This window comes from Corvus cornix, chromosome 4, assembly GCF_000738735.6.
Source record: "Corvus cornix cornix isolate S_Up_H32 chromosome 4, ASM73873v5, whole genome shotgun sequence".
Taxonomy (NCBI): Eukaryota; Metazoa; Chordata; class Aves; order Passeriformes; family Corvidae; genus Corvus; species Corvus cornix.
The window spans coordinates 64,724,488-64,748,680 of NC_046334.1; the positions used below are offsets into that span (position 1 = coordinate 64,724,488).

A 24,193-nucleotide genomic window follows, 5' to 3' on the forward strand; every position below is an offset into this window, starting at 1 on the left:
TAGCTGCAGTAGCAGTGTTGAACTAATAGTGTATTAAATAGCATAGATTGAACTGATTTGAAACAATGAAGTATTGTATATATGGAGTTCTGTATGTGTGTACATTTATTGTTTTCCAAATGGAGAACCAAGGAGAAAATTCCCACTCTTTGGATCCCAGAGCACCATTCAACCCATGGATCATTGTTTGCCATTTTGGTTTTTATTGAGAGGAAAAAGCTGTTAAGACTGTAAGGAGCCATTTGGGACCAATTTAAGAGGCTGCTTCAAGTCAGCCTGTGATTTACCACCTTAGACTTTTTCCTCATCAACTAATGCTGTGTAATTTTTTTTGAGCTACATTCATCCCACCTAATTTTAGGCACTAAACTCACACACCTAAATTTGGAGTTCCTGAAGGTTCCCTATTTAATCAATAGGGAAGAGTGACAACCTTGGTTAAGCGTGTAATTTGTTGAAATGCATCTGGGCTGAAGATTTTCAGTCTTAAAGGAGAACTTTGATTACTGGTGGTTCACACAGTAATTTGAAAAAAATTTTAAAACTTTACTCAAGGTTCCTAGACCACAAATTGAGAGAAGAATAAAAGTACAGAGGGTTCTCAAATGGTTTTGCTAAGGAAAGTTGATGATTTCATTGGCACCTGGGCTGTGTAGAAGGTTCCTCTTTCTGGTCTCAGAGGTCTGGTGGTCAAGAAGTTAAATGTTCAGCCCAGTTCCGAAGATAATTTTTTGCAAAATGTTCATTAAGCAGTATCCAGACTTGAGATGCCCATACCAGTAGTCGGCTTTCTCAGCAAAGAATAAATGTGTTCTATGTATTTTAGAAAGCTTCCAAGAAACTGTGTTTTTATGCAGACTTTGAAGGCTATGCAGAAGTCTTTTGTACATCAGTGTGACTGTGAAATAACACTGCTGACTGGAGTGAAAATTGCCCTACAGCAGGGAAGTGGCAATTGGCCCATTGATTATAGTAGCTCCATGAAAAAAACATCCATTCAGTTTTTCCTTTTTAATGGTTTCTTTCCATAAATGTTATTTTTAGAACCATTTTTAATGTAACTATAACTTACTAAATTGTAAACAGGCAGCTAATAAAATACACTGCTGAAATCTTACCCATTTAAGTGTTTGAAACAGTAAAGTCAGTAGTTTTTAAAAATAAACTGCAGGAGTTTGTCAGCTTTTAACATGTGTTTGAATTACTGGACCAGATCCTGACATAGCCATTAATTTGAGTGGAAACCTAAGTGAAGCCTCTTAATCTGCTAACAGATTGAGAGGCCTTGATACACTTAAAGATTGGACCTAGGTTCTTTGAAAGACTGGAACAAGAAAATACAAGAAAAATGTTGCTTTTGAAATGATGAGGAAAAATAAGTGAGATGACAGAAGAACAAGGTATTTGCAATTATTTGATTTCAAGTCTCATTGGGGTTTTTGGTGGAAGAGTGCCAGGGAGGAAGAAATACTGATGAATCTATATTCAAGTGTTTGCCTGCCTAGAGTAAACTTTACATGATAAACTCTACTTCTTCATTTTAAGTTTATAAAGAGCCAATAAATTAATATAAATAATAACTCTTGAAACTAACCTTAATGTTGCACTGGATGCTTTCTCCCTAGTCAGCAGGTTTTTTGGGGTTTTTTTAGATATGTCATTGCAGCTTGAATACTGGTGGGTTTTGGTATACTTTTCTACTGTTTTAGGCATTTACAAAAATTGGTGCTGAAGTTTTAGCCCATTGTTTACAGTCTGTAAAAGTCAGTATCTGCAATGAATTGTGACTAAAGTTTATGCCAAAAACATCAAGACTCTGCCAGCAATTAGAGTGGGATATTTATCTGAATATTTCAGTTAGAATATCTGTATTTGTGTATATGTGGGCAGACATTGATCATTCTTAGTGTAAAATATTTCTTTGTTATATCAAGATGAAACTTCCCCTGGTACAGCTTGTCCTCTCCATATGGCTCCTTGTGGAGAGTCAGCCTCCATCCTCTTTACAGCCACTCTTTATGTACTATGGTGGGGGCCCCTGGAGCCTTCTCCAGGTAATAAAATACTGAATTCCTTCAGTCTCTTTCTAGGACAGGTTCTCCATCATCTTCATGGCCCTCCTTTGGATGCTTTCCAGTCTTTCTGTTCCTTTTCTTGAAAAGAAAAGGAGACCACAACTGGACACAGGAGTACTCCAGGTGTGGCCTGACAAGCTCTTGGTAGTTTGGGATGGTCACGTTCTCATCTCTGCTAGTGGTGCCCCTGTGGGTGCACCCCAGCATCTGATTTGCCTTCATTGCTGCAGCAGCTTCACTGCTGGCTCCTGTTCAGCTTGTTGTCCACCAGGACCCCCAGGTTCCCCTCAGCAAAGGTTCCCAGCCTGTGCCAGGCTCTTTGGTGCTGTCACTGCTGCAGGACCTTGCACTTGTCTCTGTTAAACTCTGCGCTCTTCTTGCCAGCTCTCTCTTCCAGCCTGTCCCGGTCCTGTGAGATTGCTCATCCTTCTGACACATCCACCTCACCACCCAGTGTGGTGTCATCAGCAAACCTGGTGATGGTGCTCCCAGTCTTGTCATCCAGATTATTTGTGGTGATGCTGAACATGTGAGGCCCAGTGTCCATCCCTGGGGATTCCCACTTGTGGCAGGCTGCCAGCCTGAGTATAGACCATTGATCAGCACTCTGAGTGTGAGCTCTGTCTGAGCCAGTTTCTTGCCTATCTCACAAACCAAGCAAGATTCATGTGGGTGGACAGTTTCTTACAGAAGCAGGTTTTATACAGTGCTTTCTCATCATAACGCAGTGCCTTGAAAAGGATTGAAGAAGGAAAAAGAACTTGGTTATTCTCCAGGACTGTGAATTATAGTAGAAGAATTCAGTTCTTTCATTTCATAGTCAAGAGTTTAAGCTGTCAAAGCTACAGCACAAGTTACATGCCTGCAGGTTTTAACAGAGATCACAGCTACTTGTAGATCATAATGTCGAGGACAGCAAACACATAAACAATGCATTTTAACTGAAGTGTCAGTGTACCTGATCAGCTCTGTCTCCAGTTCTTCTGTCTTGCACTTTTACCTTTGTTACCCTGGTCAAGTTACATTGAAGCTATGCAAAATGACAGATTCATTCTGCGCTAATATTTTCTACTGTCATTTTTGGTTTGATCAGTGCATTACTGTAGATTTTCTTTCTCCTTTTTTTCTGTAGAGCTCTTCTTTATGGAGAGGCTGCTCATAACCAGAAAAAGGTTGTCCTGGAAATAGAGCTCGGTGAACAGAATTGTTGGAAGAGAAAGGGGTTTATACCTTGAGCAAATCTGAATGACTTCCAGTATAGATGCTATTCCTGCCTAATGATTTTTAACTGCAAATTGTGTGTGTGTCTCTTAGGCACTGAGAGTCTGTGCAGTTTTGCACAGCTCTGTCACTCAAGCAGTGTGAGGGCAGCATTAATACAGTCATAAATAGGTTGCTGCTGTATACAGTCCTTTTGTTTTGCTGCTAAATCCCTTGCCCCGACAACCAGCTGAGCAGTACCAGCAAAACAAAAAAGTCAGCATTGATGAGGTCTGTCAGCTTATGCTTCTGATTTTAGTCAGCAAGACATATGTTACTGAAGCAGATGTCTCTGGGTTTTCACCACCAGGATTCTTCTTGATGTGTTTCATGCCTATCTTGTTCTTCACCCTGCAAGACAAAAAAAAAAAAAAAAAAAAAAAAAAAAAAAAAAAAAATCATCTCAAAATGGTGCTGCATTTTCTAAGCTATAGTGTTCCTTTCTAGGATATTCTACAAGGTATTTTATATTTTATGCATATCTTTGTCTTTAGTAACAAGTAACTGGATGCAGATTTTATTTTTTCCAAGGAATAACCCAGGCAGCTAGTGTTAACAAGTGCTTGTTACAGTGGGAACGTGAAAATTCAGTTGTTGGAAGTTTTTTGGTCTTTCCCTATTAAAATGATAAACCTCATATTTTAGAGGTGTTAAAATGTTTTATGTGGTTGAAATAAATATAGAATATATTGCTCTCAGTGTAAATCAAATAAAATAGGGCAGTATTTTAGGCTGACTGGCATCAGTGGTAGAGGCAGTAAGACTGTTCTGGCAAAATTGGTAGACACCTCACAATTTGCCATTTGGGGGCTGTATTCCAAGTGGCATATCAAACATACCGTATGGCTGGGGACTGACACAAAGTGATCATAACGGGTTTGTGTTCTTGTTTCTACACAGCTCAGTTGCAATTTTAATTTTTAGTGATTTGGCCACAATTATAATCATTTCCATTTTAGTGATGTGTAAAAAATCTGGTTTTGAATGTCACTTGGTGTTGCCTGTGATAGTAATAGAACAAAATTACTAGATTTCAGAAATTAGGTTTTATTACAGATTAGGGGTTTTTTTCCCCAGTAAAACCCTTAGAATAGCATGTTTGGGAGTTTTCAGATTATGTGTAATTAAAATCACTATAGTAACTGCAGTTTTTACAGAGTTTTTGTCCGTGCCTAAAGATACACTGTAAAACCATAATTAGATTGGAGGCAAAAAGAGAGGATTTCCTCATACTTACAGCGGCATTGAAAGTGAAAAATAAAGAGAAAGCGATCTTCTCTAATTAAAATTTTAAGATTCCACCTAATACTTTAATTAGCTTTTCTCAGCTTTGACTCCCACATGTGGATACTGAATTTCTGTGGGATTCTCCTAGACCCTAGGATGCATTAATGCTTCTGCAGCTCGTTCTGTATTTTTTTTTGAGGGAACAGATGGAAGCAATATGAAAATGTTGTGCTAATAAATTTCCCTATCTCTGAGTTCCTCGTACTGGTAAGTGTTTTTGAGGCTGCTTCTCCATCTCCATTTCTGCCACGCACAGGAGTTGCAAGTCAAGAGTGGATCTACGGGAACTGGATGCTAAATTAATTCACTTGTTGCAATGCCATGCAGAGCTGTGGCTTGCCTATGGCAGAGGACATTGCTGACGAGCTGTATGAATTTGCTCTTTGCCCTGAAATATTTGTATCAGGTATCCAAGTTCTGCCTGTCCTTTGTCAAGTCCTGGATAAAGTGCAAAAGCTGGGACTGATGTATCTCTGTCCCTGTCTTGGATACCAGAGCTGGTTTCATGTACCATTTCATCATAAGTGCTATACTGGCTATGGTTTTCACTTTCAGTTTTTCCAGTCCAGTATATATTGTTGAAGTTTAAATATTTCTGTTCTCTAATCTCATTTTATTTATCCTTTTGCAGTGTGAGTGAATGTTTGAGAGCTTTAAATGCAAGTTTGATTACAAGAAAGTGGTGGAAAAAATTGGCATGGTGGAGTTGAAAAAAGTCATAATAGAACCCAAGCAATATTCTAACTTCTTGGTTTTCCCATTCTATTTTCTCTTGAATTTTACAATAACTTTATCTTGCAGGTTTTATCCCTTTTCGGTTTAAACTTTAGGAAAAGCAGTAAATGCAGTACCTTGCAAGTATCTGACATTAAATTTGATGGTTAGAAAGCAGCACTGTTGATTACTAATGCTCTTTAGTTATTTGTTCATATGCACATTTACAGAAGTTTTATCTGTAATGACCAAAAAAGCTGTTTGTGAGAGAGCAGTGTTAAAGTTGATAAATTCTGCATGGGCAATGTTGTTTATTTTAATTTCCATTTGAAATACTGTATCTTTGCATTCATCTGAAAACCCAGTCCAGAGTGTTAATGAGTTTGAGTAAGCTGTAAGTTCTCTTACGCTGAGTTTCTTAGAGTGGATCTGTTTAGCAAGATGCTACTTAAACAGCTGTGTTTTTTGCAAAGTCCAAGTGAAAATGCTCTGCAGTTTGAGGTCTGAACAGCTGAGGAAAGATTCAAGATGTTCTTCCAGCAGAGTGAGCAGCTCAGAAGCTGCCAGGGTCTGGAGCAGAAGTTGCTGTTGATTTCAAAATCAGTAGAGTTCAATGCTCACGATTTTTTCCTGACTGAAGATACCACCTAGGATGTATGGATAATCCGGTTAGCCAAATTCCTTATTTTAATTTGCCAACCTCGGATTGCCCACCTCTAAAGAGGCAAGAGAAGCTAAGAACAGGCTTCTGCAAATCTTGCAGGGTAGGAAAAGTAATTCCCCCCTGCACTGAGGAATTCAAAAGGTTGACAGCAGATGGGGCTTCTAGCACATGTCCTGTGAATGGAGCTGGGCATTGCTCATACGTGTGATAATACTGTTACCTAGTCAAGTCCAGTTCTTCTGGTGATTTCTAGCTAGAGGGATTTGCATGCAGTTACATTATTTGTTTCTCAAGACAAAGTTCTGAAGCCTTTGTGTGCTTTAAGAGTGGGTGGGTTGGTATGGAGGGTTTTTTTTACCGTCTTTAGCTGTTTCTCTTAAAACAGAGGGGAAATAGCTAAGGGTTTACATTTTAAAACCCTCTTGACTTAATAAAATATTAGGGTTTAAAAGTCAAGAAATAAAGTTCTGAATTAAAGCATTTTTTAGTCTGTTTTAAATGTAGGTTCTGGGGTCATTCCTTAAAACATAGTTCTTAGCTAAAAAACTACATGCTATTACCTAAATATTAGGACATGTTCTGGCTTGGGTTTAAATGACTGTAAAATTGAGTGTGTAGCCACCCACTTCACCTAAAATAATTTTAAGATTCCATGTCTTCACAGTTTTTCTTCCAACCATATCAAAACTAGCACATGGTAGAAACCAACAGGTTTTAGCATATTGTGTGAGAGTATCCAAAAAGAAACACTAGAGGTACTGCAAAAAGCAGATGCAAAGTAAGTTGGGTTTTTTTTCTTACTGATATGGGAGTTACATTTCTCTTACCCAAACCCCTTTAATTTTCCTCTTGTTATTCCTCATGTATGCAACCTTTGTCTTTCCTGAATTACCGTGTTTGATCCATTACATGGCCTTTGGAGTTGTTGTTTGTTCTTTTTAGAAAATTGGAACCCAGAGTTGACTACAGCCCTCTGAAGTAGAGGAGTAAGAGTAATAGCTTTGCTGACAGGTTAGTGGTGAGATTTCCAGTTATAGCCTACAAAAATATCAGTGGGAGCAATTACCAGCTTGCTGAAGTTGTTTTAGAAGTTGTATGTGATCCATAACATAGACTTGCCTGCAAACATTTTGGTTTGTTTTGTTTTTTTTTTTTTAATTTACCATAAGTATGAAAAAATTCAAATGGGAGAGAATGTTAAATATTGATGATTGGATAAAAAGTGTATGTTATTGATACTGTACACAGAGCATAAAGTGGCCATTATGCTAAACTCTGTATGAGCAAAAAAATGGAAGTTGGGGAGCTCATGATAATGTGTTTTGAGAAATATTGTAAGAACTAGAATATTCTAAATGTACCTGTGTATATGGGGAGATTCACATACATGAGACACCTACGTGTGTATATATCTTTAGTTTTTCAATACATGTGGTATTAAATAATGGATATGAGAGATTTGTTAAGGCCAACTAGTGCAAATGAATTTATATCATTTGAGTCCAAGGAACTGCACTGCTTTATAATTTGTGGACAGTCTTTCATAAATTTTTTAATGAACTCTAATTTATATTTAAGAATTGAGCTACTGACCCTTTGTAAAAACTTTTAACATGGTTTATAACTGTAATGTCCTTTTATGTAGAACATTAGGAATGTGTGAAATCACAGAAAACTTTTTGCAAAGTTTTCACGTTTCTTTCTTGTCAAGGGTCTCACCTGCTACTGCACAGCACTTACCAAACTTTCCTAGAGAGCACCTTGGTCTTAAAATGCGTTTTTGCATCAGAATGGTACCATGTAATGCATGCATTTTGAATTCACTGTGAAGTGGATTCACCAGCTTTAAATTCACACTACAGCAGGAGGGTGTTACCTGTTTTCTTGCAGAGAATTACATTGTACTTCTGCCTGTGCTTGTGTAGTTTGCTGGAGATTTCAGAGGAAGTGAATAGGAATCCCTGATGTTGCAGGTATTTTGATAACATAAATGGTAAGGTTAATCACTGAATTACGTATTAACACTGTTCTAGTAAACACTTGTAATATTGTTACAGAGTTTTTCTCTTAGACTTAGTTGGGATGGGTTTGTGTGGCTGAAACTTGAGCCCTGTTTGTTTACAGGCACCAATGACAACTTTCTGAAACCTATTCCTGAAAATCAGTTGTTACCGAAGACCTTGCCTGAAATCAGAGACTTAAAGGGTGGTCTTGATTTCCTTTTAGATTTGGTGACATAATTGTATCAATATATTTCTGTTGAAGCTGGATGATCTTTAAGTTCTTTTTCCAACCCTAACCATTCTCTGATTCTGTGATATACAGTAGAATGGGTCTGTTGGGCTTTCTCCTTTGCAAGAAGTGACCCCCTCTTGGTTTTCATTCAAGATTTTGAAAGACAAAGAAACAAAACCAAAGCATTTCTTTTAAAAATGTTTTTCTGATTAATTTGAAAACATGAAAATTCAGTTGATTTTTTTGTATTCATCGTGTTTGATACATAGAGCTTTTAAATTTTTTGTCTGTCACTGCTGTATATTTAATGCACCTTTTAAGATACTCTGAGGGTTTGTTTGTGAATAATGAGAAATTCTTTCAGAGAATCTCATACACTCTGCATTCGTTCTGAGCAGATCTCAGGTTTAAAGAACAAAACAGATGAATTTGAAAGGTGACATCTGTGAGCAGACAGATTTCTAGAGCTGTTGAGTGTGTTTTGAGCACAAATGTCAAATATTTAAATTTGGACCATCTTTGAATCAGTTGACTTTGGTTGTTTGGTTTTAGACTTTGCTGCTTTCACTGGTTTTGGATGAGTGTCAATGACCAACAGACACAGCCCAAAGCCTACAGTATCACAGATGGTTACCTAAAATGTCTGTCCACTTCTGAAAATGTCGGTCATAACCTTCTCGTTCCACAGTCCTGTTTTCCATTATGTATACATACTACTACTTGAACTGGTGCAGAAGTGTCCTTTGGAACACAAAAGCTGTAAAGCAGATTGTTTTCACAGGTGAAAGATGATATTACATACAATTACATTATTGGCCTTTGTTTGCATGTACATATTTGGCTAAATTTCACAGTAAAGCCTTGAGACCAGGCAACCATTCTAGAGATACATCTTGAAAGTGTTGAAAGAGTCTTACTAGTCTTCTAATGTAATAAATGAAGTGTAATTTTAAAATGGGGAGGTGCAGCCAAGTTAAGCAAAAAGCTAATTAATTTATCTGCCACAGGGTATCTGTTCCTTTACAAGGTATGAGCAGGTTTACTGTTCGGAATCAACCTTTGACATAACATCTTATTTCTTAATATTCACCTTCAGATGTGTTAACTTTGCAATGTTTTTACAGTCTGAAAAATAAATACATGATAAGCATTGTGTCTATGATAAACATTTCACAAGGGGAGTTCCATGTGTATTTTGGTGTTATCTCTTTGTAACTTAATTCGTCGGGTAATTCAGGGTTCCCTTCAACCAAGACATTGAGAAAATGAGGACTTGTCTCCAGCAGTAGGATGGCTGTTTGTATTCTGCAGTGAGACATGATTCTGCAGATACTGGCTGTGAAACATTCCAGATCCAAGCATAGTCTGACATTAACGAAATGCTTCCTAAACATCTGGTATTGGCTGAGAATGTTGATCCAAATTATCCATATTAGATAAGCCAAGTAGGAAAGGTGTTCCTTATTGAAAAAAAACAAAACAAAGTAGGCTGAACCCTGTAGATCACGTTTCAGGTGTGTTTTCTATAATATCAATTTAAAAAATCATGAGAATCTATTTGCATGGATGCAATGACTGCTGTTTGGGACACCCTGTTATAAAAAAAAAAGCTGGCTCATTTGCTGTTTATCTGAAACAATTGCAGTGTTTCTGTTCTTACAGTATTTCTGACTGTCTATACAATTTTGGGTTTTTGGCTATGTTCTTCAACAGGAAGATATACTTTAAAGAACAGATGGTTGTTGTTCTTTGAGAGTAATTTTTGTCTAAGACTTGGTTGTGTTGGTAAAGGCAGAGTAATTTTTTCTAACTCTGTAGCAATTCTTAGGTCCAGTTTTAAATTTTTCTGGAGCATTCATTTTTTTCTTTGTAGTAGCACAATCAATTCCAAGTACAAAATACCCTCTTTTCTCACCTCCTGTATGTGGGTACTATACTTTACATGTGAGTATGCATATGGAAGTATGTTATAAATGGGAATGTGCAGACGTGCTGACCTTCCATCCCACAGTGCTGGAGCAATTTGTATGTGCTCTGTGCTGGGGATCTTGAGGACAAAACAGTCCCAGCCAGTCCTATGGTGACATGACCAGTCTTAATGACACACTACAAAATCTAACAGAGTAGTCTGCAACAGAAGTAGGTCAAACCATGTTCCCTGAATGAAGTAGGTAAAACTGTGTTCCTCTAGTTGGAGGAGGCTCAGAAAGGCAAACATTATTAGTAAAATTGGTCAGAATTGTGGAATGAGCCTTTCTTCCTTTCTGCAAAATGGCAAAGGACCAAGTAGTTTGTATTCTTGAAAAGCACTTTTCACAGCTCTCTGCCCACTTAGCACCTTACTTTGAAATATTTCTTCAGCTGTGATTTGGAGGGAAAATTCATCCTTGATTCAGTAGCCCTGCTTTCCCTTGCATTAAGGTTTCTGTGTATTGGGAGTTTTGAAGAGATCTTTGTATTGGGGTTATATAATAACACAGACTGCACTTGACTCTGTCAGGAGGTCCATGCTCACCTTGGAGAGCAATTTATGGTGCATATGTGACTATCACTACGAAAATACTTACATAAAATAAAAAAAAAAGTAGAGGCTATTTGGCCATGTTGCAGGGCACAGTCCTTTATCTGAATGTGAGAGGGGTCGTGTGAACAGGCAGTCGTCTGACTGCACACCCTTGTGAGTCAGGAATCGCTTCCTGGCTCTTGCTGCCTTCAGTTTATTCCGTCGTAAGCCACATTTGTACATGACCTTTTCATTGTCTTGAACAGGCCTTTCCGTGCTGATAGGCTTGCTGTTGTAATATCTACTGTATCCCCTATGGAAAAGCAAAGGAAAATTGAAAGAGAATTCTCACTTCATTCTCAGTGTCTCTGATAAGCCCAGTCAGTCATGGTGCTGCTGGAAGTGTAAACATAGAAATAACATCTCTTTACAAGAATTTTCTTTTGTTAGTAGCAGTAGATAACATGAACAAAATGAGTCTCCTGCAAGCCTACTCTTTACTCTGTGTTTGAAAGAATCGGGGGCCAATTAAGATACTCATGCTACACATCTTCCATTGATATTTCTATGAATAACTAATGTCCAGTACTTATTTATTTTCAGTCTGTTTTTCCTAGGGCTTTTAAGATTGCATGGCCTAATTATTTCTCTTTTATATTTCAAAGGATTACCTGTGGAACCTACAGGTAGAATTTAAAAAGTATATTGTAGGAGCTTGGGTGGGTTGGACGGTCGGGATGGACGGAGACGAGAGATCTCTGAAGTCAGATCTTGGAACATGCGGTTTATTGCAAAGGGCGTGGGGTACAGGGGCACTGCTTAGAGCTGCCAGCTGCAGCTCGGAGCAGGCCCAAGAGAGCAAGAGTGTAAAAGTAAGAGCAAGTAGGTAAGGGTGGAGTAAGCGAAGAGGAGGTAAGTAAGAGAGTAAGCGGGTAAGGGAGTAAGTAGAGTGGATCCTGAAGTCCTGGTTACAATACAATAAATCATCTTCTGTACTGAATATTCTAATTGTCACTAACCAATCTAATACAAGATACAAATCCTATAGCATTTACATACAGCCTATAAGAATTGTTATATTACCATAGAGTGTTACATCTTAACTCCTAAAAACTACTCTTTGGACCCCTTCTGCTGAGCTAGTAGGGTCTGCTCTGACCCTTGGACCTGCCTGCAAGCAGAGGGTATTGTTCCATCAAGAGGGGATTACCTTCAGTCGGCCATACCATTGTTTTCCAGTTGTTCAGTAACTAAGACTTGGTATCTCAAAGGTGGCCTTCATTTCGATGTCGCTTATAGTTTTCATATTCCCAAAATCTTTTGTCAGGCAATCATATTTATAAGGCTTTCCTGTTTCATCTTCCCCAACAGTATATCCTATAAAATTTTGTTATAAATAATTATGTTACCTATGTGTCTTACCCCAAAATAACTATTCATGTGTACTGCCATAAGGATGGGATCTGCAAGATGGTGAATGTTTCTGCACCTGAACAAAGGAGATTGAACTCAAAATGTGTTAGCATGTATTACAAAAGAAGTAATTTCTACTTACACTGTTAGTAACTCCTTTTTTAACATGGTAGTTGTCTGCAAAGTGAAGAGTGCTGGAGTTTTGGACAGCAAAAGTATGATTATAAGCAAAATAGTCTAGATTTTTGTAATAATTGCAATATTCATTTCTTTCCAATATGTGGAGAAAAATGGTTTAGTGTTCCGTCTGGCTTGAATGTAGTAGAGTAAGAAGGCTCCTGTCTCTTTTGGTCAGCACAGTGAATCCTTAGGACTTCAGTGTAATTACATCCTGTGCTCTACTCACATTTAAGGGTTTTTAGGAGTAAAGTGCTACTTTTCCCCTAAGTACTTGCTGTTTTAAAGAAGACATCTTGATTTACAAATATTTAAGGTAATTCCTGATATTTGAAAATTCCCCCCAAACCTCCCCTGCTGTCTCAGGTTGTTTCAAGGTTCTTCTCTGTAAGAGGGAAGTGGTAGGAGTGGTGGTGGTGGTGAAGGTGTGAGAGTGTCTGGGACCTGGTTTTTAAAAGAAAATTTAAATTTTGAGTAGACATTTGGTGACACATTTAAATCTATTTAGAGTAGATGAGCCATTCTTTACAATAGTTTGACATTTCAGCAATTTCTACTGTTACATTTATAAGGGAATTAACCTACCTCTACTGTGTAAATCATATTTTATTGCTGCTCTTTCAATTTTTTTGGTGAAGTTATATTTAGATTCTACTCTTGCTATTTTAAGGTAACATAATTCAGAATTTCTTTTTTTTCCAAATAATTTCCACGTTCATAAATTTCTTAAGTTGACTCAGAACTCACCTTCACTTTTTTAGTTTGATATTTCCCTTCAGGATTTTTGGTGGAGTTATGGTCTCAGGACTGAGCTTTTAGAAGAATTTAGTGTGAAAAATGGTGCAGCACTTTGTAATAGCTAAGGAAAAATGCAATAAAATACAGACAAGTGATTTTCTGCTTAAAGTTTTTTTGCAGCTGTCACAGAGTGAAAACCAAATGCGATGGTGATTAGTTACGTGCTGATTAACTTCAACAAGAATTTACAGCAATTAGTTCTGGTACTATAGGGTCTTGACTGAGTCATAAATCCCTTAGGATTTGCTGAATGTCCTGAACAACTGAGTGAAGATTTACATTACTTTCCTTTACATTATTTTTTTCTCTGACAGCAGTTTAATGACAAGTTCTTGTTCATCTGATGACATCGATCAGGAAGAAATCCAGCTCGCTTTGCAGGCTGCCAGAATTGCCACACGAGAGAAGATCAGATCTAGATTTCATGGCAGTAATGATCTTATTCACCGCCTTTTTGTCTGTATCTCAGGTATGAGAAATACTAAATGCATAAACTGTTTTTTGGTGGGAGCTTTTTGAGTTTTTGCCCATCAAGTTATGGTAGAAAGGCCTAGAGAGGAAGTTTCAGGAAGACTCTGTCTTTGGGGCCTAAGTTGTAGTCTGGTTTAGAAGGACCTGTTACCTGTTTGGAGCTTACAGAATCAGAGATGCCAGACATGCTGATGCCTTTAGACCTGTAGTGTTGAAGAATTTGGGCTTATATCAGGTTTGATTTTTTCCTGGTGATGCCTTACTGTGTTCAAGGAATGAAATTTGACTTAGCAGTTCTATTTTCATGCAAAATGAATCTCTCAGTGTTTCCTGCCAAAGGATAAGGAAGATATGTATTGACTTGCAGGTAGCATAAAAACCAGAATGTAACTTGGCCGTTATGGAGAATTACTTTATTTAGATGTTCAATTTTTATTCCTAACATGAGCAAGTGATCCCCTGAAAATAAGTGAGGCCATTACTGGTAGTAAGAGGCAGATTTAAGTACTTTTTTTAAGGATGGTGTCATAGTCTAGAAATGATTTACCCATTTTCTCAAACTCTTAAGGTGTTGCTGACCAGCTGCAGACAAACTATGCTAGTGATCTGAGAAGTATCTTAAAGACCTTGTTTGAAGTTATGGCAACCAAACCTGAAACAGAAGACAAGGAAAAGCAGAAGAAAGGTAAAAGATCTAAACATTTGTTTTCTATAGCAAATTTCTGCTGGCAGCAGCCCTATGGGGTTCCATAAACTATTTGACAAGAATTCCCTTAACATATTGTTACCTTTTTGACAGGACTCACTGTACAGTGATTTCACCTAAGTTTAAATGAAGTCATAGAAACAGACTGTAAACAGGTTGAAGTTACTGTATAGGAACGCAGGAGTTAGTCTTAAGGCGAATACTAAAGAGTTAAAGTCTTCAGAGTCCATCTGCTGTTCACATATTTCTGTGTGTTACAGCAGCACTGTGTTTGTAGCCCATATAGTTTATAGCCCATAACCTATGCGGGGTTTGGACTTCGTAGATTTATTCCCCACCCCCTGATTTGTTTCACACTGGGTATGTTTTAAATTACCAAAGAGCAGACTGTAAGATGGGAATGTTCACTGAGATGCTGAAATCTGTCCTGTCTTGAAGAAATTGAAGAATGTGGCTAAAAAATAGAAAAATAACCACATTTGAATTCTTGGTAATTAAAGTAACAGAACCAGAACTAGATCATGAGCCAACGAAATTTTTTTTTTCCCTCTATGACCATTTTTATTATTTCTTTTCTAAGCAGCAAGTCTGGTAACTTTTCAGGAAGGCTGAAATTACCTTTGTCCTTTGTTATGATTAGAACTACCAGCATCTGAAAGTGATCAGAGCTCTATTTTTTTTCCTACTTCCTTTCCTACAGTTTGAAAACTTTGTCTTTCTCCAGTTTCATTTAAAAGCATTGAGGTTTCTATGTGAAACAGTTAAAAGTTGGACCAAGTTAGCAGAAAAAATCTACAGTCCCAACTCTGCAGTGGGATAATGCACAACATGCATTACAGTCTTCTATTACTTCTGGTTGGAACTTCCACAACAGTTTTATGGTGGCAGCCTGTCATGATGTGACAATAGACTGGGGTTTTTATTGTTAAAAAAATAAATGGGGTTAGACAGAATTGCTAAAGAGAACACAAGAGCTCCTGGGCCTTCAAGTAAGAGTAATAAAGAAACTGGAGCTGTAAAGAATTATCACTGGGAAATATATATTAGTCAATAGTACTTGGATGGATATAATTTCTAATGGATGAACTCTTGCATTAAAAAAGATGGTATTGACAAAAGTAAGCATAAACAAAATGAGCAGGGTAAAAGGGGAGTTTTGGGATGAAGTTTCTCTTTGATATATGTGATTTGATGCGTGTGATTCACCTTGGGAATCTCTCATCGTTCTCAAAATCTACTTATTTTAAAGGATCCAAGTTAAGAATTGGGAAATAAAATGTAGGATGCAGCTAAACTAGCAGAAGTAAGAGGACTGCGTGTACTGTAATAACAGCATCTTTCATTTCTGTTGTCATCCCAAAGAAGAATAGGAGACTTGTAAATCACTGTTTGTGTCAGGGTAAAGAAAAAGCAAGAAGTCTAAGAAGGTGCTACTGTAGTCTAATCCCAGAAGTTCTAACATGAATCTTTCAAGTGAAAATTGGAAAAATACGAGTACTTTTTGAATTGTTTTACAGTTAATCATGGTTTAAGGAATGCAGCATTGGAAGACTGTGCTTTATGTCAAGAAAGTATATCATCCTCAGAACTTGCAGCAAAAGCCAGAGATGGGGACTTTGAAGGTATTTTCTTTTTTCTAAGAATTAAAATGAGACAACACTGATGTGTAAAAAGTGATCATTAAAATGAAAAGTCTTTTAGTGTTTGGCTCTGGAAGGTGAGTATAAAATGTTGTCAGGCTGTGTTTTAGAGACAAAGAAGGTAAACTGAGCATATTTCTTTACAGCCTCATGAAACTTGTCTACAAATTGTCATATTCAGTATGAATTCCTCTATATCAGTGTAGAAAGGGTCTGTATATTAAAGGCTTTAATACAGTGTATGAGGTTACATCTGATGAGTTTCTGAGGGCTATATGAGATGCAAAGCCCTAAGTAAGGTCTTCTCAAACAAATCTTGAGAGGGTTTTTATATCATTTGCTGTATGTGGATGTGCTGCTTTATCCCAAGGTAGAAGTACCTTTCGTATTTTCTTTACTTTTGTCTTTGATCAAGACATTTTGGTTCATATTTCCACATTCTTCACCACATTATTTTGAAGAAAAGGATAGTTTTAGGTAAATCTGCTGAGGTTGCTCAGCTCTCTCTGAGTACATGGTAAGAACGAAAAAAGCATGTAAGTCTCCAGGTTCTGCTTGGGGTTCCAGTATTCTGAAAGCTCATGAGTTGTTTGTCTTTTATTAATCTGAGCTTCTTTGGAGTTAGTTATGGGCTAAAGTCCTATTATGGCAAATACAGTATAAAAAATGGATTAAAAAAATCTCAGAGCACTTGCAGTCAAAGAATAAGGAAAAAGATATATGAGATGGAGCAAACAAGAAAGCAATCAGCTTTGATCTTCAAGGCTAAGTGGTGGTTTCAGCACACCAGGAGCCCAATTATCAGAGCAGTAATATGTCTATGGTCAAGTGAGAAGTAACAAGACAACCATCAACTATGAAACTGTATCTGAGCTTCCCAGAAACTCAAGTGTGCAGTAATTTCCCTGGGCTTTAAAACTTTGATGTATTGTTATGTATTTGTCCATGTACACTACTGTCCTTCCAGTGGGAGGTTTGGAATGCAGGATGATATGGGTGATAAGCAGTGTGTGCCTCTGCTTGTATGTGGAGGGTGGTGACCAACAGAAAAGAACTACTGGTTCATGTCATTTGTAATAAAAATCAGAAATCACAGGGGAAAAAAAAGAACTCTTAAAGATTAGAATTTAGAGTAATACTACTTATTTATGACTTATTTTGTGCTTATATAAAACCCATGGTTTGCTTGCATACCCTTCTTCTGAAGCTGCAGGCTAAAGGATCTAATGTTTAGAACAGCAGGGCTGATTCATGTATAATGCACTGTAGAAATATTATCTCTTCTGGAGGAAGATGGTTTGGAGGCAGATAAAGAACTATTCAGTAGTCATTTTAATTGATTTTTCTATTGTGCTGTAATTCAGAATGTCACAGAAGGTGCAGGAAGGAACAAATCTTTAAGCAAAATCCTTACTGTGTATAGGCTATATTGCAAAAGAGTGCAAGATTATTCCTTCTCTACCATTTCAATTCATTGTCTTTTGTTTTGGATCGATGCTGATGCTGTCGGTGAATTTGACTTAGAGAACTTGAAAGCCAGTTATTCTGAACTGCAGGATGCTAAATAACCCTCTCACAGTGGATGTACATTTTGTCACAGTGAAGTCACTTCTCTTCCTGGCATGTTGCTCAGCTTTTAAGGTTCTTCAGCCTTTCATGGCAGCTGCTACTGGCACGGGGAATGTTTTATGTTTAGAGAAGTGAGTTGGGATGTTATTTACTGAAATAAGAGGACAACAGTCTGGATACTTAGGTGATGTTACAGCCAGTGCAGTTAAGGGGAATCTTTGAAAGTGCAAAAGTCCCTGCAGCATGAATCAGTTATGTCCCTGCCCTAAGTGAATGGTAAAACCAGATCTGTAGTATTTACAGCATATGCAGATGACTTCAGCAAAAACAACCCCGTGCCTGCACCTTTATTCCAGAATAGCAGATGTTCTGTGTGTGCCTGTGTGGTAGAAAGCAGGTCTTTGTGGGATAACCGAGTCCCTTTTGAGTAAGTAGACATGGATGCCAGAATGAGCTTGGCTGCCTTGGCCCAATGTTGTCCCATGCTAACATATCCTCTAAACAGAGCCAATTCCTGCAGTGCTCCTGCAGGTATTCTGCTTTTGGTACCCACACAGGCTCCCTGGGAAGGCTTGGCCATGTGGCACCAGTCTTCTTGCAGGCTTTCTCTGGGAGCCTCCCTTGGTTTCTGTGTAAGTGGTTATGCTGCAAATATCTACTTGTACAAACCAGTACAGCTCTTCTGACTGTAAACTGAAGAGTGTAGTGTGCTGTTACTTGGCTCTGTTCCTGATGGGCAGGAGTTTTATGTATCCCGAAGAGACAGAGGATGCTGGGGAGTATGGAGATGAGCTCCATCTTCCAAAACACAAGAAGTCACATGAAGTCTACAAAAAGGGGCATCTGAAGTGGGTCAGTTTGTTGAATTTATGGGAACTTTAGAAACACCCCTCATCTCTGATACATGCCGAACCCCCTTGTCCCTCCAGGTCACAAGTTGTCATTGCTGGCAACACTGTACAGACTTCTTTCTGAGGTATGCAAGGATAGCTAATGGGATACATGGTTTTGCCATCCTTGAGGCATCCAGTATGAGGCGCAGACTTCCACCAAGATTTTAACCTCAGCAGCCACGTGCTTTCTCCCCCTTACACCACCTCCCCATGTACCTTGTTGTTGCTGGTCACTGTGGAAGGAACAGCCCCTGACTTTGGGTGATGTTTTGGTGCAGGTGGAGGATGTCTGGTGGTTAAGGCAACTTTTGCTGCTTGAACATTGTGCCCTATTTCTTTTAGTAAGCCTGGTGGATTTGTCCTTCAGGCCAAATATGGGCCATGGGCCATCAACAGGAGTATAGGAATACACCATAGCTATCACTGTAAGTGGATTCAACACAACATCTGAGAGCCTTGCATCAAAGTTAATTAATTCCTTTTTTGTACATCAATTCTATACCTCAAGTCATTCAGTTATTTCAGCTGACTATGAAAACAATTTAAAGCAAAGGAGCACATCAGTAGCTCCTCCTTCTGCCATTGTGGCAGAACATGTATCAAATTAAGAAGGTCCAGCCAACTATCTGCCAGGAAAGCTCTTCCCTATTATCAAATAAATCCCTCTAAACAAATGTAGCAAATGTTTAAGATTGTATTCAATTAATGGTACTAAAAAAAACCCAAAAAATGGAAAGCAAGCCCAGCAACCTGAACAAATAAATGGCTTTGAGATTCTACTGAAGGTTTCAGCCTCTATTCAGATTATGAAGATGTATCACTTGTTTTTGTCAGATTTCTCATTCTTATTGTATACAAAACCCACCAGCTGGTCTGGGCCATAAAACAAATATGAATGTTTATTATGAGCCAGCTGACATTGGCAAGGGTATAAGAGTTAAATCCTGTGACCTTCTGAAGGTTGAAATACAATAAACTACAGATTAATTGGCATTGCAAAACAAAAACATGAGCCTATGCTCTGTATGTTAATCTTTGCTGTCCTAATGCTCTAAGGTTTTTTTCACAAAGCATATACATTTATACTTCATGGAGTATTAAAAAATTATATATATTTATAGGGAGAGAATGTAAAACAAATTTTGGTTTCCTATAGTAGAATATTAATTTATGCAATATTCCATAAGTAATTTTTAAATACAGTAAAATTTCTTGTTCTGGTTGTATAATGGAGGTCATGGCCAGTGGGGGACAAAGTTCTGTGTATAAACTAAAGCAAATTGTAGTGGCAGATGCTCAGAAGGCAGCAGGTTGGGCTCTTGGCTGCCAGTGGTGCTTGCTCTGAATTGCAGTAACAGCAGACAGGGGCTGTGTTCTGGGAACTTCCATAGTACTGCCTTTCTCCCTGTGCCCTGGTGAGCTACAAACCAGCCCAGGAAGAAGCTTGTGAGGAAGTTCCTGAGCTCCAGCTTGGACAAACCACTGTTGGATAACAGGCTGACTGAGAGTGGGCAGCATGTGTCACACACAGTGTAAAGGAAACCTCCGTGTTTGAAAAGGTAAGCAAATTGCTCTTACTCTACCCAGTATAAATGCATCCCTGTCAGGACAGAGTTGTGTTGTTCTTAATACGCAGTACAGCTTCAGAAAGACCAAACACTGGGGAAGTAGAAGTTTGATGTCTTCCTGCCGTTTATGCATCTGGTGTCATACTTGTAGCCCTAACAGAAAACTTGCTTTGTATTTCCCAGCAGATTCCCATGTATATACATAGGTTTACACACACACAGAGTATCTTCCTAACTTCTTTGGCTTCAAAATTGCCTTTTTATGTTTTCATTTATCAGTTTGTTTATGGGACCAAGTGTAAGTGGGATGCTGCTCGCCGTATTTGGGAGCATTATATTTATCCTTGTGAGTTTGCTGATTTTAATACTACACTTAGGAAAATCTGAGTTTTAATACATGTATATTTTGGGGTAACTTATTACTCAGGAGGATTGATCTGTTACAGCTGAGGGAAATGTGAATATTTATAATTACCCATTTAATGAAGTTAAAGGCAGGCTAAGAAAGTGAGTTACGCTTCTTGTCGTAGAATAAGCATGAGATATCTAGAAATTTGAAGATTTTCTCAAGGGAAACCAGCAAGCATTATGAAGCTGTTGGTGCTCCATGAAAATACTTGCTGTAGCATCTCTGCTCTCTTCAGCCTTACGTGCATTTTCACTCCTTATCCCTCTGGCACCTGTACAGAATTGCCTTGCTTGCAACCACCTAGTTATAACTCCAGACATTAATGGATTTGCTGTGGCTGCCAGTACAAATACCTGTTTGTGCCAAGTAGTGTTAGTATCTGCTGCACAACACACACTATTTCTCCCTGATCCCTTGCCAGCCCACCCGCTCCTGTCTAGTCATAGGCCCTGACTGCTCTCTAACCAGCAGCACAAGCACAACTTAGAAGTTCACAGTTCTGAGGCTCAAGCTCTTGTTCTTGTTGCAGTAAGAAGTCACCAGGTCAGGAAAACCCACCCATGCTCCTGTATGTGAAGAATCTTATCACCACGGCTCTAGAATTACCTGTCAGCCCCAGCTGAATGCTTCGGTTTTTCTTTTGTCCTCTATGTGCCTATGGTTACTCTGTTATTTATCATGATGATCAGCAACACCTTCTGATTGAAAGAAGTTAAACTGTTGCACAGTTCAGTGGCCAAACATGTTCTGTCCACCTTGCTTTTCACTTTTTCCTTATTCAGCAGCTCTGCTTACACTGTGTGAGAGAGGAATCTAGCATTGAACTTCCATACGGAAGCAATGTTTTATACAACTGAACATATTTAATCATGCCTGTAGACTTACAGGATTCTTACAGGTTTTAGGCTGTAATGTAATAATTCTATCTGACTTAGGTTTTAAGAACTTGCTCAGAGCCTTTTCCCTTTTTCCCCCTCAAAGACTATTCCTCTTTGTTGGCACTATGTGGAACTTGTTGAGACTTCCTTGCAGTACTTACAGGAAAATATCCCCTAAATACTGTAAAGCACAGGCTTATTCAACTCCATAACATCATAACTGGGATTTTGATTAGGTTTGAAACTTTTTGTCTTATAAATACGTGTATTGAGTGTTCTGGTATGTTGTATGTAGATCTAAATAATCAAGTTTTTTGCTATTTTATAATGGTTGGTAGGTCTTACAGAGAATATTCCTACTAATTTTTATTTGGAAGATCCAAGTCTCTGCTCTGTCTTATTTAAAGATTTGACCCATATCTCAATGGAAACCAGTGTTTTCTATGAGAGTTGCTCCATTTTGTGTAAATAATTATTTTGCCCAAAGAACCAGTTGCTGATCATGTACCTGGACAGAATGGACACAGGACAACATCATTCAAGGTGATACTGAATCAGGCAGAGCAGAGGCTTGAGCCCAAGTTTGCAAAGCTCTGTGTTTTGGTGAAAACTTTCTAGATTTGCATAGAAATTCCATCCTAAGAAAGCTATTTGACAGGAGCTGAGCTCAGAAGTTTGTACCTCTTTTCCCCTCACCCCCAAAATTTTCATCAAATTATATTAAGCATGCTTTTTTTTTTTTAATTGCAAGCTGGCTGTAATCAACACTGAATCTACTGAGCAAGGACAAAGATTACTTTGGTACAATTGCCTCTTAGGAATCTTACATGAGAGTCAGAGATTGCCCAGAATGATGTGTGGAAAATGATGATAGACAAAAAAGGTTCATTTTACTGTGGCAGTTGAAGTGAGGGGTAAAGTCAAGTCACCTTAGTTTTCTACTGTCTGTGCTTAAAACCATGAGAATTTACAATCCTTCTTTCATCAGAAGAGCTCCAGCAAACCCATCTGACCCTTTTTTCAGCTGTGAGGGTAATGCACTGTGACAGCTGCAGCGGTGTCAGTTCCACAGGCTGTTGTAGGAGCAGCCCTCTTCAGATTAGTTTGGTAGAAGTGTAATCAGGGTTATTTTGCATGATGTGCTCTGAAATCCAACACACATCAATGCAGAGGAACTTTCAGTTGGAGTTCTACATTAGGAATACTTGATAAAAACAAAAGATGCAGAAAGAGGTCTTTTCTTTGAATTGTTTGACTGTAACACGAACACCACCACAAGCTTAGGGTTGAGCAGCTGCTCTTCAATGGGGAGTCATGGTGTTGTTTCTGGGAGTCAATCATGTTTCTGATTTGTTTCCTACCAGAGGATAGATTTGCTAGCTTAGGCCTTTTTCAGTCTCCAACAACTTTGGAGATTGTTTCTCTCTCTGCTTCGGTCTCCTGTGTCTCAGCACCACTGAATGAACTTCACCTTCGCAGTTGATGGATCCGGGTCCAGGTTCTCTTCCTCCTGTATTCTGAGACAGAGAGATGATCATCTTGGTTTTCTAAGATTAGATGGGACTGCATTAGGTTTATTGCACATATTTAAGCAAAATTAATTAATGTGTTTTTTGACAGTTTACAGTGTCTGTGATTTTTTTCATCCATGATTATGGTTTTCTTAAAGCTCCAGCATCTTGGATTGATCTGACTTTTAACTTTAGGAGCAGAAAATGTTTTTAGCTAATGAGATGGCATAGACATGTAAAGGTGAATTCTAAAAGCTACAACATAAAATAAATAGACTGTAAAATTTCATGGTTTACGAGAAATTGTAATGCAAGATGTTTGAATAGTTAAGAGCCTTTTTCAGTCTTAACACTATTTAATTTTATCTTTTGCCTTTTCCTTTCTCTAAACTTGTTTCTTATTCATTTAAATACTTATTTCTCTTAATTTCTCTGCTGTTTTTTCTGAGCATGCTTTTAATGTTTTCTTCTAAAATTTATTTCTGTAGTCTGTCTCATTAATCCCTTCCTTCCCTTCCTCCTCCTCTTTGATGTTTGTGCTGTGGACTTCATCCGTTTCCCAGCAGACTTCTCCAAACTCTCATTGCATGATAAAGCACCGGGCCAATTAGCCCACGAACAAGGTTTTCCCTCCCTTCCTTGTCCAAATCCCCGAAGCACAGGCAGATAATGCTTTAGAGACTGGATGTTGCTATTTGCTGCAGCATGCAGAGCTAATGGAGCAGCATGGCCTGGAGAAGGACTGTAACATAAAAAGCCTGTGGATGCGGTGCTGCTGCCCTGCTTCCAGCACATCTTCAGGCTCATGCTTGGGGTTTAATTTGTGTAACACACTCTCTGCTCCTTGCATTGAAGCTTTATCCCCTCATGAGAGTGCTCTTCAGAGAGTATTTCAAAAGCCTGTTCTATAAAAAGCCCAGTGACTCAATCCTTAATGTGTGTAAGTCAGAGAGGCCGCTCCCAGGGTTGAGAGAGATGAGACTGGTGAGGGGAACCAAGGGGTGGGATCCTCTTGCCACCGGGGCTTGTATGGGCTCGGAGAGATCAAGTCATCAGGACTTCATCCTTCCTGCCAGGGGTGAGCACTTTGGCTCCAGTTCAGGATTGCATTTTATTTCTAAGAGCATAGTCTCACAACTTTGTGTTTGTAGTCAGTGTAAGGCCATTTTTAGTCAGCTGGAAGGAAAGGCATTGGGGTAGTGGCCCAAAGTTCCCTATTTTAAATGTTATTTCAGTGCTGCACCACTGTATGATTTTGTGCAAGACATCCCTCTCCTGATTTCTCCCCACACACTGACTGTAGCTGGGTGATGAGGATTAAAGCAATTACATTTGTACAGCATTTTGAATATTGAAAGCTGTTACATAACCAAGTGTTACTATTTGGGGGTGTGCTGCAGTGCAGCAGATCCTGGTGCGAGC

At 38.5% G+C, this 24,193-nt stretch overlaps 1 protein-coding gene across 4 annotated transcripts in view; it reads left to right on the forward strand.

The window, feature by feature from the left end:
• The window catches only part of ZFYVE28 (zinc finger FYVE-type containing 28), a 152,707-nt gene that overhangs the window by 122,340 nt on the left and 6,174 nt on the right, over positions 1-24,193 (forward strand). For 2 of the 4 annotated variants that reach the window (XM_039550901.1, XM_039550904.1), the window contains 3 exons: positions 13,441-13,595; positions 14,166-14,282; positions 15,821-15,925. In XM_039550901.1, the coding sequence (XP_039406835.1) occupies positions 13,441-13,595; positions 14,166-14,282; positions 15,821-15,925 (377 nt within the window). The remainder of the gene's footprint in view (positions 1-13,440; positions 13,596-14,165; positions 14,283-15,820; positions 15,926-24,193) is intronic. The other 2 variants (XM_039550903.1, XM_039550905.1) reach the window with 1 other exon arrangement.